The sequence below is a fragment of the Episyrphus balteatus genome, chromosome 1, assembly GCF_945859705.1.
Source record: "Episyrphus balteatus chromosome 1, idEpiBalt1.1, whole genome shotgun sequence".
Taxonomy (NCBI): Eukaryota; Metazoa; Arthropoda; class Insecta; order Diptera; family Syrphidae; genus Episyrphus; species Episyrphus balteatus.
In genome coordinates, this window is record NC_079134.1 from 151,004,250 (window position 1) to 151,018,306 (window position 14,057).

The window sequence follows — 14,057 nt, forward strand, 5'->3', positions numbered from 1 at the left end:
AATGGATTTTATATGAAAAAAAGTGACTTCATCGTGAAATAGGCTTTGATTTAATTTAATTTTATTCAAGTTTTGCACAAAACAGCCAAATTCTATTTTAAATAACAGAAAAAAAAATACCACAAATCCCAATTCCTGTTTTTTTTTTAATTAGGTATACAGAAAAAGACATGCTTAAAACAATTAGAATTTGTATTAAATCAATCGGATTTTTGCATGCTTTTTTGTCGCCTTAAAACAATCATCTTCTACGGTGCAAAATGTATGCCAAAAAAAATTAAAAGTTTGTTTAATCTTTTAATTTTAATTATAATACACATAAAATTAATGAAAAATCATTTCAATCTTAGCAGGTGTCTACACTTAAATTTTCTTAAGAAGAAAATTTTTGTTAAAATGAAGTTCACTTTGATTTTAACAAAGTTTAAACAAATTTTACTTATTTTTATTAGAAATCTTATTAATTTAAGAGGATTGGATTTTAGAAGAGTATCATCTTGATTCTAAGTGCCTTATTTGTCTCCATGTATAACGTAAGTAAATTTGCTTCAAGTTAAAAAAAAGTTTTATTCGATGAAACTATTAATAGAAATAAACTGATATAATTGTGTTAAATAATCCGTGCCTACTCGCAGGAGAAGCCAAAAACAAGACACACACAACATCTCAAACGAACAGGCGATCAGCGAACAATTGTGTGTATCTCCTTTTTCTTTCCTTCCTTCTTTCTCAACCAAAACTGTCAGTCATAAAAAGATCTTCGAATAAAAAGGACGTGCCGCGCGCAGTCGAGCATACAAGATCAATCGTGTTTTATTTATTTATCTCAGTTATTTATTTATTACAGTCCACTTACTAGTATATTGAACAAGGTCCTTCGACGTCCAATTTGTTCTAAGCGACCTGTCCTTTAATAATTCAGATAACAAAAACAAAAAAAAAAACTATTTACTCGTTAAACGTAAATTAACAGAAATCAAGCTACAAACAATAGATGCTTCTGTGAGTGTGTGACATTTAAAGAGAGCAAACCAAAGATAAAAAGACTACCTACAAAAAAAAAAAAAAGATACAAAAAATCCGCGTGTGCATAAAACAAAATACACCCTTGTGCTTGTGCAGCGTGTCAAAAGAAAAAAAAAAAAAAACATACATACCTACCTACATCTATCGTAAAAAAAAAAAAAAACACGAATCTCGAAACAAAAATACATACCTACCATCCGTTATTATAAAAAAATATAATTATACAATTCAAGGCAAAGAGAGTTAAAATAAAAAAAAAGCAAATGGTATTCAGTGAACGAAGATGTCGCACGAAAATAAAAGCATTGTGATATAAATTTTGTTTCGATATGTGATGATGTGCAGTAATAAAAATAAAAAAAAACATGCAATAGTAAAGAGGCAATCAATGAATTCCTCTGTGAAGTTTTCTTTGACTGTATTTCACATCCATTTACTAGTTGAATGAAATACTTAGTTCAGTGTTATGAAAAACTAACCGAAATCTACATATACATATGTATGTACGTAAGTAATAGGTTTCTAAGACTTTACAAGGAAACAAAATAGGCATTTAATTTACATAATTTAATGCAGTACCTAGTATACCTTAGTAAATTGGTGCATACATTTATTAAAACATATGTACAAAATTGCAAAGCATGTTAATTTGAAAATTGTCTAAAAATTATGAAAATTTAATATTTATCCTTGGTTGTATTCTCATCAAGGCTTTTAAAAAAAAAATACCTCATACCTCCTTTCCTTAATGTATATGTACCTACAATCATGCAAATCATGATTTAGTTATCTACCTGTTTTGTTTTAAATGAAATCACCACCTACCTATGTGTACCAACTTTCGCGGGGATACATTCAAGTATCTACGTATATACATTTGTACGTGGACGTGCACACAAATAATGCAATAAGATGATTGTGGATACACATAAGGGACGAAGTAAAAACAAAAAGAAAACTAAATAAAATTGTTTGATATCATATTGGCTGTCCGTTTGCGTGGTTTCTTAATGGCGGTATTTATTACACAATATATGTACAAGTACATGTGTATGTATCTTGGATGTATCTTGGATGATGTATACATGTGATGTATCTATTTTGAGAGTCTAACTTCTTCAAAATCCTTTATAATTTTTGCGCAGCAAATGTGTTTGTTTTGTTTGATTTTTTACTGTAGCTGTTGTGCTCTGTTTAAGTGTTGTTGTTTTGAATAAAAACCCCGTTAGGTTGCTTTTGTGTTATGCCGATCATGTAGGTTGCTTCTCTCTTAGTAAGGATATTGCTGTTTTGTTTTTTGGTTTAGGTTGGGGATGCATGTATGTACCTATGTAGGCACGTAGGTATGTATCTCGATCGGAAGTATAAATGATATGACATCTCATTCTCCTGTTGGGTCGAATTGTTAGGTAGGTATGTACATACCTTGATAGTATGGTGTAGCGTTAGCGTGTAGATATGTATCTTGGCCCATAAATAGATTGGTAGGTGGGTGGGATAAGACTAATTGTTATTGTATGACAATTGATTGTAGTAATTATGGAAACATATGATTACTTTTGTGGTGAGGTTCATCGAGAAAGTCGCTCGTTGGCTGTGTGATAAATTGTATCGTTAGAATTTTACAGGTTATAGGTATATAAAGATTTGACCACACAGTATCAAATGCATATTGTCTTCATTAAATTCAAGTCTACCTATTAGAATTGAATAAGATACGCTCAACGCAATTACTTACATACAATTAAAAAAAAAAAAATTATCTATTACGAATAATTAGCACCTAATCAAAACAAAAACAAAAAACAAATACAGCGTGCATTGTGTAACATGAAGGTATTTTACCTTTGCAATTGCATATGCCACATCAAGATTTAAAAACTCAGACAAATCTGTGGTGTGGAGGATATTTTTATTCATATGTTAAAAAAGAGAAACCAAAAATATTAAAGTATAGAAAGAACTTTAACCATTTAGCAACTTTTCACAGTTTTTAGAAAAAGTGGAATAAAATTACATCTGCAATAAATTATGTGTACAAAAAGAAATACAATCGTCATTGTATAGAGCTACACCTCCAGTGAAATAGATTTCATTGTACTGACTAAAAGAGCGGGTATACTTAGGCGGGTGTTTTATATAAAACAATTCAATTTTTAGCCAATTAAGCTAATCGCAACGAATCAAGAGGAGCACAATAATAAAAAAAAGGGTAAAACCAAACGATTATAAAATAATTACAAAATAATAATAATAAACAACAAAAAAAAGGACAATGCAAAGTTCAAAGTTATTCACGAAAACTGAATTAAAATTCTTATGTTATAGCAGAAGACATAATGCTTTAAAGAATGCTATAAGAAACTAGTGCAAGTAGATTGAAGTAGCAACTGCTCAAAAATTATACGATCTTTCCTCTAAGGAGAGTAACAAAACATACAAGTGCATTTTCGCAAATGGATTGTCACAATAATTGTTTAATTGTTTGTTTTTATTTATACTAATACAGGCGCATATTTAAATTTTATTTCAGAAGTTTCTTTGTTCTATTATTTCACTTGTTTCCTATTGGAATATATTTCTTATCTTAATTTGGCAAGTAGGATTTGTATTCCCATCTTGTACGATAGTACGATTAGTCGTGCTGCAAATGTATGTAAAAACAAAACTTTTTATTTTGAATGTGCGTTCTTACAAAACGCACATTCTTGTAGAAAAGTGTTGCCAATGCGGGGTGACCATTTAAAATTGTATAATCTGAATGTGCTTTCGCAGAAAAAGCACATTCTTGCAGAAAGGTTTACCTACACGGGTGACCTTTAAGCCTTTCATTTTGAGTGTGCGTTCTTACAAAACGCACATTCTTGCAGAAAAAGAGTTGCCAACGCAGGGTGACCTTTTTAATAAATTTTAATCTGAAAGTGCTTTCGCAAAAACATTCTTGCAGAAAGGTTTACCTACAAGGGTGACCTTTAAACTTTTCATTTTGAATGTGCGTTCTTACAAAACGCACATTTTTCTCAATTCCATTTTGAGTGTGCGTTTGCAAGATGAATCATTTGTTCATGAGACAAAGTTCATCCGAGCGTACATTCTTGCAGGAAAGCAGATCGCCTATATAGGGTGTCCTTTTCTCAAATCCATTTTGAGTGTGCGTTTGCAAGATGAATCATTTGTTCATGAGACAAAGTTCATCCGAGCGTACATTCTTGCAGGAAAGCAGATCGCCTACATAGGGTGTCCTTTTCTCAAATCCATTTTGAGTGTGCGTTTGCAAGATGAATCTTTTGTTCATGAGACAAAATTCATCCGAGCGTACATTCTTGCAGGAAAGCAGATCGCCTAAATAGGGTGTCCTTTTCTCAATTCCATTTTGAGTGCACGTTCTTACAAAACGTACATTCTTGCAGGAAAGCAGATCGCCTACATAAGGTGTCCTTTTCTCAATTCAAATTTGAGTGTGCGTTTGCAAGATGAATCATTTGTTCATGAGACAAAGTTCATCCGAGCGTACATTCTTGCAGGAAAGCAGATCGCCTACATAGGGTGTCCTTTTCTCAAATCCATTTTGAGTGTGCGTTTGCAAGATGAATCTTTTGTTCATGAGACAAAATTCATCCGAGCGTACATTCTTGCAGGAAAGCAGATCGCCTAAATAGGGTGTCCTTTTCTCAAATCCATTTTGAGTGTGCGTTTGCAAGATGAATCATTTGTTCATGAGACAAAGTTCATTCGAGCGTACATTCTTGCAGAAAAGCAGATCGCCTACATAGGGTGTCCTTTTCTCAATTCAAATTTGAGTGTACGTTTGCAAGATGGATCATTTGTTCATGAGACAAAATTCATCCCGGCGTACATTCTTCCAAAAAAGAAAAGCAGACTGCCTTCGAAGGGCATCCTTTTCACAATTCAAATTTGAGTGTACGTTCGCAGGATGGATCATTTGTTCATGAGACAAAATTCATCCCGGCGTACATTCTTCCAAAAAAGAAAAGCAGACTGCCTTCGAAGAACATCCTTTTCACAATTCAAATTTGAGTGTACGTTCGCAGGATGGATCATTTGTCCATGAGACAAAATTCATCCCGGCGTACATTCTTCCAAAAAAGGAAAGCAGATTGCCTACGAAGGGCATCCTTTTCACAATTCGATTTTGAGTGTGCGTTCGCAGGGTGAATCATTTGTTCTTGAGACAAAATTCATCCCAGCGTGCATTCTTCCAAATAAGGAAAGCAGATTGCCTTGGAAGGGCATCCTTTTCACAATTCGATTTTGAGTGTGCGTTCGCAGGGTGAATCATTTGTTCTTGAGACAAAGTTCATCCCAGCGTACATTCTTCCAAAAAAGGAAAGCAGATTGCCTACGAAGGGCATCCTTTTCACAATTCGATTTTAAGTGTGCGTTCGCAGGGTGAATCATTTGTTCTTGAGACAAAATTCATCCCAGCGTACATTCTTCCAAATAAGGAAAGCAGATTGCCTTGGAAGGGCATCCTTTTCACATAGAGCAAGCTTAATAGACAAAATTAAGCAAACCAAGCAAATCAAATCATAGAAAAATTCAAAGACTATCACGCAGAACAAAATGCTAGTACATTTACATCTATGTGCTTTAGGGTGTCTTTATTAATTTACGAAAAAAAATGCACTAATGTACATATGTATCTATATATGTCATATGATAGACTTATAATGCGACAGCAATAAATTTATCTCTATTTTAACTGGGTTTAAAAAAAAAAAAAAAACAAATTAATATGCAAAAAATTCAGCAACCAGCAATTGCTTTGAAACCTTTAAACCTTTTAACCTATTATTTTGAGTGTGCGTTCTTACAAAACGCACATTCTTCCAGGAAAGTATATTGCCTACGAAGGGCATCCTTTCGCAGTGCGATATTGAGTGTGCGTTAGCAGGGTGAATCATTTGTTCTTGAGACAAAATTCATCCCAGCGTACATTCTTTCATGAAGACAGAATGAATCGTTTGTTCAAAAGACAAAGTTCAATTCGGTACCATCAGTTCATATTATAAAACAAACTAATTAATACCCAAAACATACATATTTCAAACATTTGCATTAAAACATACATATACATTCCTTGAAGTAGGAAGCATGACTAAATATTATGTTTATTTTCTTTTCTTTCCGAGAATTTCCAACAAGAGAAGTGTCTGGGAACACCAACACCAATCAATTCTCTTGATTCTGTAGAATCAAAGTGGGCAGGGACATCTATTGATCAATTGATCAATGCCAGCAAGTAATCATGTCACAATCCTTAGCAACAAAAGCAAGAAGCTGGTCTGTCACAGCAGAGCGGCAACTGCAACATCAACAACAACAGATTAAACCGCCAGCTATAAACAACATTACTTTGCAGCAGTTTATGACTGCGTTAAACTCCCACAGCAACCACAAATTCTTCAACAAGTTATTATCAATCCAACACCAGCCGCGATTCAGTTCCCGGTGCAAAATAATTTTGTTTCTAATGCTACAGCTTATCAACAACAGTACTGTAGAAACTCCAGTAAGGCGCACATGACGCAGAACAGCAGAACAGAGTTCCCAACAAAATATTGTTGCTTATCATAAAAAGAAGGCAGCTGTTTTGTTGCAACAACAGCAGCAACTCTTGCAACAACAGCAATTACTACAACAAGAACTTCAACAACAACAGCAACAATTGTTGCAACAAAAACAACCTGTTTCACAACAAACCTCTGTGATTCAGCCTTATACACCGGTTATTCAACAGTAACAACATCAGCCTGTTATGTAACAAAACCATCAACAGAAAACTGTTATACTGCCAACGTTCCCCCAACCGTCAGTTATCATTCAACAACAACTATCTGCGAATGTTAAAAATGTGCCTACGGTTGTCCAGCAGGTTGGACTCTCCAAATACAACCACAACAACAAGAACAATATCCACAAGTTCCACAACAGCCGCTTACGCAAAACAGCAAACAAGTACGCAACAAGTTGTCCACTCTCAACAACAGCAGGTTTTGACTCTAAATCAGTCTTTGCAAACAAAGCAGCAACACCGCCCCATAAACAACAGCCTCCACAACAGTTGCAACCGCATGAACATCAAACAAAACTCTGGAACACCTCATCAGTTGCCAGCATTAACCAAAGGCAGCAATTAAAAATGCAAAAGTTTTCAACACCAAAAATTTTAAAATTTGAACTACCTACTCAAAATCTTCATTGTTCCGCAAACATCAATACAAGCCCTGAATATTAGAAGCCATATATTGCACAGTAAAACCAGCAAGATGAAGAACGATCTCCTCTGTCACTATAGTCACTTCATTACATAATACCCGAATCGACTTGGTTTTTTCCATTGGCATTAACAAACACTCAGGGGCGCCAATGGTTTTCCCAATGTCCTTGAGCAAATGCTATTCGGAAGAAGCCCCCAACGCATCGAAGATCAACAATCATCAAATATTAAACCGAAGGTTTAAAGTGGGCAGGATGTTAAATAATCCGTGCCTACTCGCAGGAGAAGCCAAAAACAAGACACACACAACATCTCAAACGAACAGGCGATCAGCGAACAATTGTGTGTATCTCCTTTTTCTTTCCTTCCTTCTTTCTCAACCAAAACTGTCAGTCATAAAAAGATCTTCGAATAAAAAGGACGTGCCGCGCGCAGTCGAGCATACAAGATCAATCGTGTTTTATTTATTTATCTCAGTTATTTATTTATTACAGTCCACTTACTAGTATATTGAACAAATTGGAAAGATAAATAACGAAGAGTTCACTTCAATTAGCAGAGTAAAATCTTGACCTTTGAAAAAAAAAAACACTCAATTTTCCAACTAAATACAACTAAAATTTAGTTAATTTTTTGTTTAATATTTTTTTTTTTTTTGGGTACTAAGGTGAAAGCTGAATCTCGTTTGCAGTTTAGGTTTGTCCGAAGGTACCTTTTTTGTACTTTTTGAGTTTTGACTTCTTTTGTTTTAAGTTAAGGAATCTAAGTGTTTCTTTAATTTTGGTTTATTAATACGAACTATGAAATTCCCAACCTCAATTATGAAAAAAAAGTTTTCAAAAAATCACTTCCAATTCTTGGAACACAAAAAACATTACTCTAATTTAATTATGATGTAAGAATATCTAGGTTAGGTAACCCGAATGAATTATTGCAAAAGTTAAGGTTTGATAGTACATATTTTGGTTTAAAGAGTACAGAACAAGATACAAATATTCTTTGCTGTTTAGCAAAAGCCCTGGAAAGAAATCCGCTAACTTGATAGTCGATAGTTGATAGTGAAAAACGACGAATTATGGAGCAAAATCGTTGTTTTTGACTGTCAAATATCGACTATCAAGTTAGCCGATTCCACCCCTGCTGTTCAATACCAGGAAAAACATCAAAAGATCTTTTATTTTTACTTTAGTTAAAAAAAAGATCATTTCCATAAGATTTCATTTTGAAAAAGTTGCGCAAAAAAGTTCTATGTAACTTAAATAAATGTATTTTTTTTGTTTCAAAAAAAAAAAAAAAAAAAAAAATCAGTAAAAAGGTTCTATGTTGCAATTTGAATAACATAGAATATTATTATATTAATACATTTATGTGAAATCATGAAAGTTGTAGTTGTCTTTTTTACCTGTATCGTCGCCATTAATTTTTGTCTAATTTTTTTTTTAATTTTATCTGAAAGCCGTTGAAATTACGAAAATTTTGGTGTATAAAACTCATTTTTTGTATTTTGTATGAAATACACCCTTATAATTCTCAGCCAGCGATATATCGTCGGCGGAAAGCAAAATTGTTTTAAGTCACAAAAAGCAAATTTTACAGGAGATGATATTTAAGTTTCAGATTGATTGAAAGAAACCTTTTGAACAAACCATACAAACTTACTTCATTAGTTAATACATACAATTTTTTTCTATTATTATTACTATTCCTTTTTCAAAGTTCAAAGTTTTATTATCGAATCGTCATTTATTTGTGAATTAACAGGTTTTATTGACTCCTGCAAAATTTTTACTGGGTTACTTATGAGGTTAAAAACGGCATTTTCTAAAAAAAAAAAAATATTACTTGAATATAAGTGACCAAAGAATGATTCGTCAGGGACAATAAAAAATAAAATGCACGACTGGGTCGCACGAACTTGCTCTTAGAGTTAAAGTTGCTTAAGACTTAAGGTTGCTTAAGGCTTTAAGACTTTTTATATAGAAATTTGTAAAAAAATAATATTCGTTTAAAAAAAAAAATAAAATAAAATCTGAAATCAAATTGCCCTCCAAAACAAGTATGCAGCTCTGATTGATATATTAAGATGCATTTTTAGAAAAAAAATTTTCAAAATCGTTAGAGCCGTTTTTTAAAAAACTAATTTTTTATAAATAATTTTTTGGAAAAAAAGTTTTAAAATAAAATAGGTATGCCATTTTGTAGAAACCACTAATCAGAATCTAAAAACAAAATTGCAAAAAAATTCAATGTCCCGTTTTCGAAAATTTGATTTTTCAAAAAAAAAAAAATTTCAAAATTTTTTTAAAAATCCAAAAATTATTTTTTTTGAAAATTTTATTTTTGGTTTATATTTAAATTATATAAATGCTTCTTCAGAAAAAGTTTCGTTGAAATCGAATAAGCAGTTTCGGAGATAAGCGGATTTAAAAAAAAAACGGTTCTATGGCAGGTACAGCGTTAATGATGATTTTCAAAAAAAAATTTTCCTTAAAAGATAGTCCTTAGCTTTAAACTATTACTTGAATTTTTTAAACAAAATCGTTGTAGCCGTTTTCGAGATATTTAAATTTTACTAAAATCGGTATATGACAAGTACCGTTATTTTTGGTCCAAAAAAATTAATTCCAAAAAACCCTCTGGAGAGTAGCCAAATAACGGTACATACCAAGTTTGACATCAATCGGTCTATCCGTTTAGGCTGTAGCTTCGTTTACAGACAGACAGACTGACAGACTGACAGACAGACGGACTTCCGGGAGCCACTTTTTTGGCATTCTCTACCATCGTAATGTCATGGAAAAATGTTATCTCAACTTTTTTTTTTTTGTACGAATGCATAACTTGATATAGGGTAAATAAGGGCATTATGGCATACCTAAATACAAACTCAAATAACTTAACTACGGACAACAATTTTTACTTCAATAATTTTTTTTATTAAATTTCATAAAAACGTAACATAAATAAATTATTTAAAAATAAAAATTCAAAGTTTTTAACAAAAAATAAATTAAATTAAAAATTGTCCAAAAAAAACCATATTGCCCTATGTACAGGCAATATGGCGAACCCCATTTACTTCGGATCCCTTTACTTTTTTTACGTATATTCGGCATTTCTGAAATATAATTGTAAATAAGTTTCATAAAATTAACGTTAAATTGATGTTATTTTCAAATTTAAAAAAATGCAGAGACATAATGTAAGTTACTTTTGAAATTAGTTTTACATAAGGGCATTATGGCGCAGTCGGGTATAATGTAGCAAAATATACACATATTCGCAAAACTACAAAAACTAAACACAATTCTTACTTCATTTAAAATATAACAAGTGATATTACCAAACCAAAACTGTACTCTGCATTTCACTCTTTACAACAAACACGTGCACTGTATACTTACCGAGATACACACAAACAAAAACAAAGCCAGAACCGGTATATTTTTTTTGTTTTCTTTTTTGTTTGGCACAAAAATAATAGCACTGACCTGCGATCGTCACAAGGCTAGTTTTCGACGAAGGCCAAAGTTTCTGCATTGGTTTTATTAAAATACGAGTAGTATGGTAGTTGAGAGGTGCGCCATAATGCCCGGTGCGCCATAATGCCCGAAGTTACCCTACATACATATAGTACCTATATCGCAAGTAAAAAAGAGTGGGGCGTATACGTACTTTTTTTTATTAATTAAGTCTTGCCCTGGCAACTCAACGTACGCCACTGGTTAATTGGGTGTGTTTTTTTTAGTAAGAAAGGGAAATTTAAGCATTTTTTTTAACTTAATACAAATGTTAGACAAAATATGAGAACCAAAAACTATATTTAATACGGAATATTAATTTTTCCTAGCAGACTTAAAGAATTTTCATACAAATTGTTAGGGTTTGGGGTACCATAGTATAAATAATTTGAGGAATTTGTAATAAAGGTATCAAATACATAGCATTGTTAGATGTTATAGTCCAACATAACTATCATTTTAAAATACTTAACATTTTAATTAGAGGAATGTTAGTATGAGCCTTCTAATAATCACAAATTTAATAAAAAAAATTCTTTAAAAATAAAAAGTGGCCCAATATATTAAAATGGTGTTGATGTTAGCGGTGTTTCCGTGAGAATTTGAAGTGTGGGCAGTAAAAATGAAACACTGTTTCCAACAAAAATAATTTCACCTTTCTAGTAAATAAGAAACTAGTCAGATAGAATAAATGTTTAAATAATTTTTAAACTATGGAATATCAATCTAAAAAACAATAAGGTCAGAATGGAGTATTTTCGTGGAAATGTTTTGCTTTAATTGGCAAAAATTCCACGAAAACACAGATAAAAAAGAAAATTGTAGAAGTTAGTTTCTGTCTCCGACGGAAATAACATACCTAAGTCGTATCAGCAGGTGAGACACCCAAACAGGACTTACAATTTTGTGAACTCATCCTTACAAAAGATAGTGGATATGTGGTAAATCTATGCTTTCTTAAACAACAATCTATACACTGAAAATAATAAATTTCGTAAAATTACGAAAATCGTTTCATACACTACATTTTCGTTGGCCCAACGAAACTTTCGTTGGCTCAACCAGGGCTGCCACCTTACTCCTTTAGCAGTAGATCTACTGCGTTTTAGCTCAAATGAAAATCTACTGCGCAGCAAAACGAATCTACTCCCTTTTAAACAATTTTAATAGTACATAACCAAAGTTTGATTGTTGTCCATTTCAAAATTTTAAATACTGAGCCACGCTCACTCACTCTAAATGTATTCACTAAAAAATTCAAATGCAGCCATATCGTGAGTTTTACGTGAACAAATTCCAAAAGAAAAATTGAATTTCACTTGTTACTTGTGAGTTCCGGGTGAAAAGTTGTTCATGTTCGGGAAACTAGCCGTATTTTTAACTCTTTTTCAGGTAATTTGAGAAGTTACCGACATGTTTTTTCTCAGTTTTATATTGGTGAAAAGTGAAACTCGCAATACCTGTTAAGATTTCGGGCCAACAAAATGATGTAAAATGACGTGAAACCGAAGATAGAGCTGTGTTCAATTATCTCTGGGGTGGCAGCGCTGGGCTCAACGAAAATATGTAATTTTTCGTAATATGAAAACCTTCACCAATTAATGAAAACGTTTCATACACTTTTTCTCCCTTTTTAGTGCCAAAAAATCCAATTCAATGAAAAGATTCATCAATTAACGAAAAATTTCATACTCATTTTAAAGAATAAAAATAAGAATTTTTTCCTTACTTTAACAAAGTTTTAATTAAGTAACGAAAAAATTCATTAACTTCTGAAATTCAACATTAACTAACGAAAATCTTCATAAGCTTATGAAAATTCTTCATATACTAATGAAATATTACATTGGCTTATGAAAAAATACATCAGTTAACGAAAAAAATCGTGGCCTTACAAAAAAAAAAAAAAAAACGTAGACTTGGGTGCATTTCTGTTTTAATGATTAAAAATTTAATCTTGCTTTATATAGTTCACATTAGGTTTTTGTTTAAAAATCTATGTAAGTTGAGCTGAATATAAAAAATATTTGCGTATTGACAAGGTGTCTCACGATAAGTCGGACTCATCAGTTGACTTAAGTGAGCTCAACCTTGTCGAAACGCCAATTTTTGGTTTGGACTGTAAATTAATAATTTAACAAGTTAATCTACTAAAAAAAAAATATTTAATACAACGAAAAGTTTCACTAGCTAATGAATATTTTTTCGTAATTTAATTAAAATATTCATAAAATTTACGAAAAAATTCGTTAGCTAACGAAAGCTCTTTCATAAATTAATCAAAAAATACATTGACTAACGAAAAATATCACCGTGGGTTATTAAATTTTACGTTAATCGATTAAAAAATTTCGTAAAGTGATGTAAAAATTCATTAACTCTCGATCAAAAATTTGTATGAAAAATTTCATTAAAATACTACAGTTTTCGTTGATTGATGAAGTTCTTCGTTAACGTATGAAAGCCATTTCAATGAGCCAGTTAAATTTTTCATCGGCTGAAAATTAATTAAATTTTCGTTGGCTCAACGAATTTTTTCGTTGTATTTACGTAAGGATTTGGTTCAGTGATACACAATCAAAGAATTAGGAACCTGGAAATTTTGTTTCCTACCTTATCATCTTCGAACTAGGCGTTTTACGACTTATGAGTACAAAATATTACAAAAAAATAAAAGAAAATCATTTCACACTAAAAATGCAGTTACTGCTGGAGGTTTTGCGAAAAGTTTTAATGTTATGTGTGGAGTGCTGGTTATTGCCTTATTAGCTTGATTTAAATTTTTTTTTTGAATGAACGTTATATTACCTGTATATTTAATCTTTTAAGCTCAAGAACCATTACCTAATAACATTAAACGAAGCCTATTAAGTTAGTTTTATTTTATTTCTATCAACCTTCTTCGTTAAGTTTACCTAGGATTCACACTAAAATGAAGTTAATAGCAGCTTTCATTTAGTTTATACACAAACCCCTTTGCATACTTTTAGTCAAGACAGAAAACAAGGATGATTTGTATAGGAACTTTTTTTAACGAAGAAAAATCTTTATTATTGTTCTTTTTTATAGGAATCATAATAATTCATTTAAGTGCTTAAAAAGTATTAAATTAAAAATTATTAATAAAAATACACTAAAAAGTATTGGATATGTTGAAATACTGTTATAAATTTATAATAAATTTTATGAATTGTTAATTTTGTGTAAACATAACTGCAAGATTTTTTTTTTATTTTTTTTTTTGTGTTATAAAGCTAATATAGCTGATA

The 14,057-nt window shown here is 31.7% G+C and overlaps 1 protein-coding gene across 1 annotated transcript; it reads left to right on the forward strand.

Moving 5' to 3' along the window:
• Window positions 1–6,295: 6,295 nt before the first annotated feature.
• LOC129911373 (uncharacterized protein DDB_G0285291-like) lies at window positions 6,296–6,790 on the forward strand. Its single transcript, XM_055989162.1, has 2 exons — window positions 6,296–6,559; window positions 6,629–6,790. Exons 1-2 carry the CDS (start codon window positions 6,296–6,298, stop codon window positions 6,788–6,790), a joined length of 426 nt encoding a protein of 141 aa, XP_055845137.1.
• Window positions 6,791–14,057: the final 7,267 nt, after the last annotated feature.

Excerpts from the sequence above, each read along its gene's own strand:
- LOC129911373 (XM_055989162.1), top strand. The coding sequence starts at position 6,296 with ATGTCACAATCCTTAGCAACAAAAGCAAGAAGCTGGTCTGTCACAGCA. Across the intron at positions 6,560-6,628 it reads ACAGTACTGTAGAAACTCCA|AAGGCAGCTGTTTTGTTGCA; the intron begins GTAAGGCGCACA and ends TATCATAAAAAG.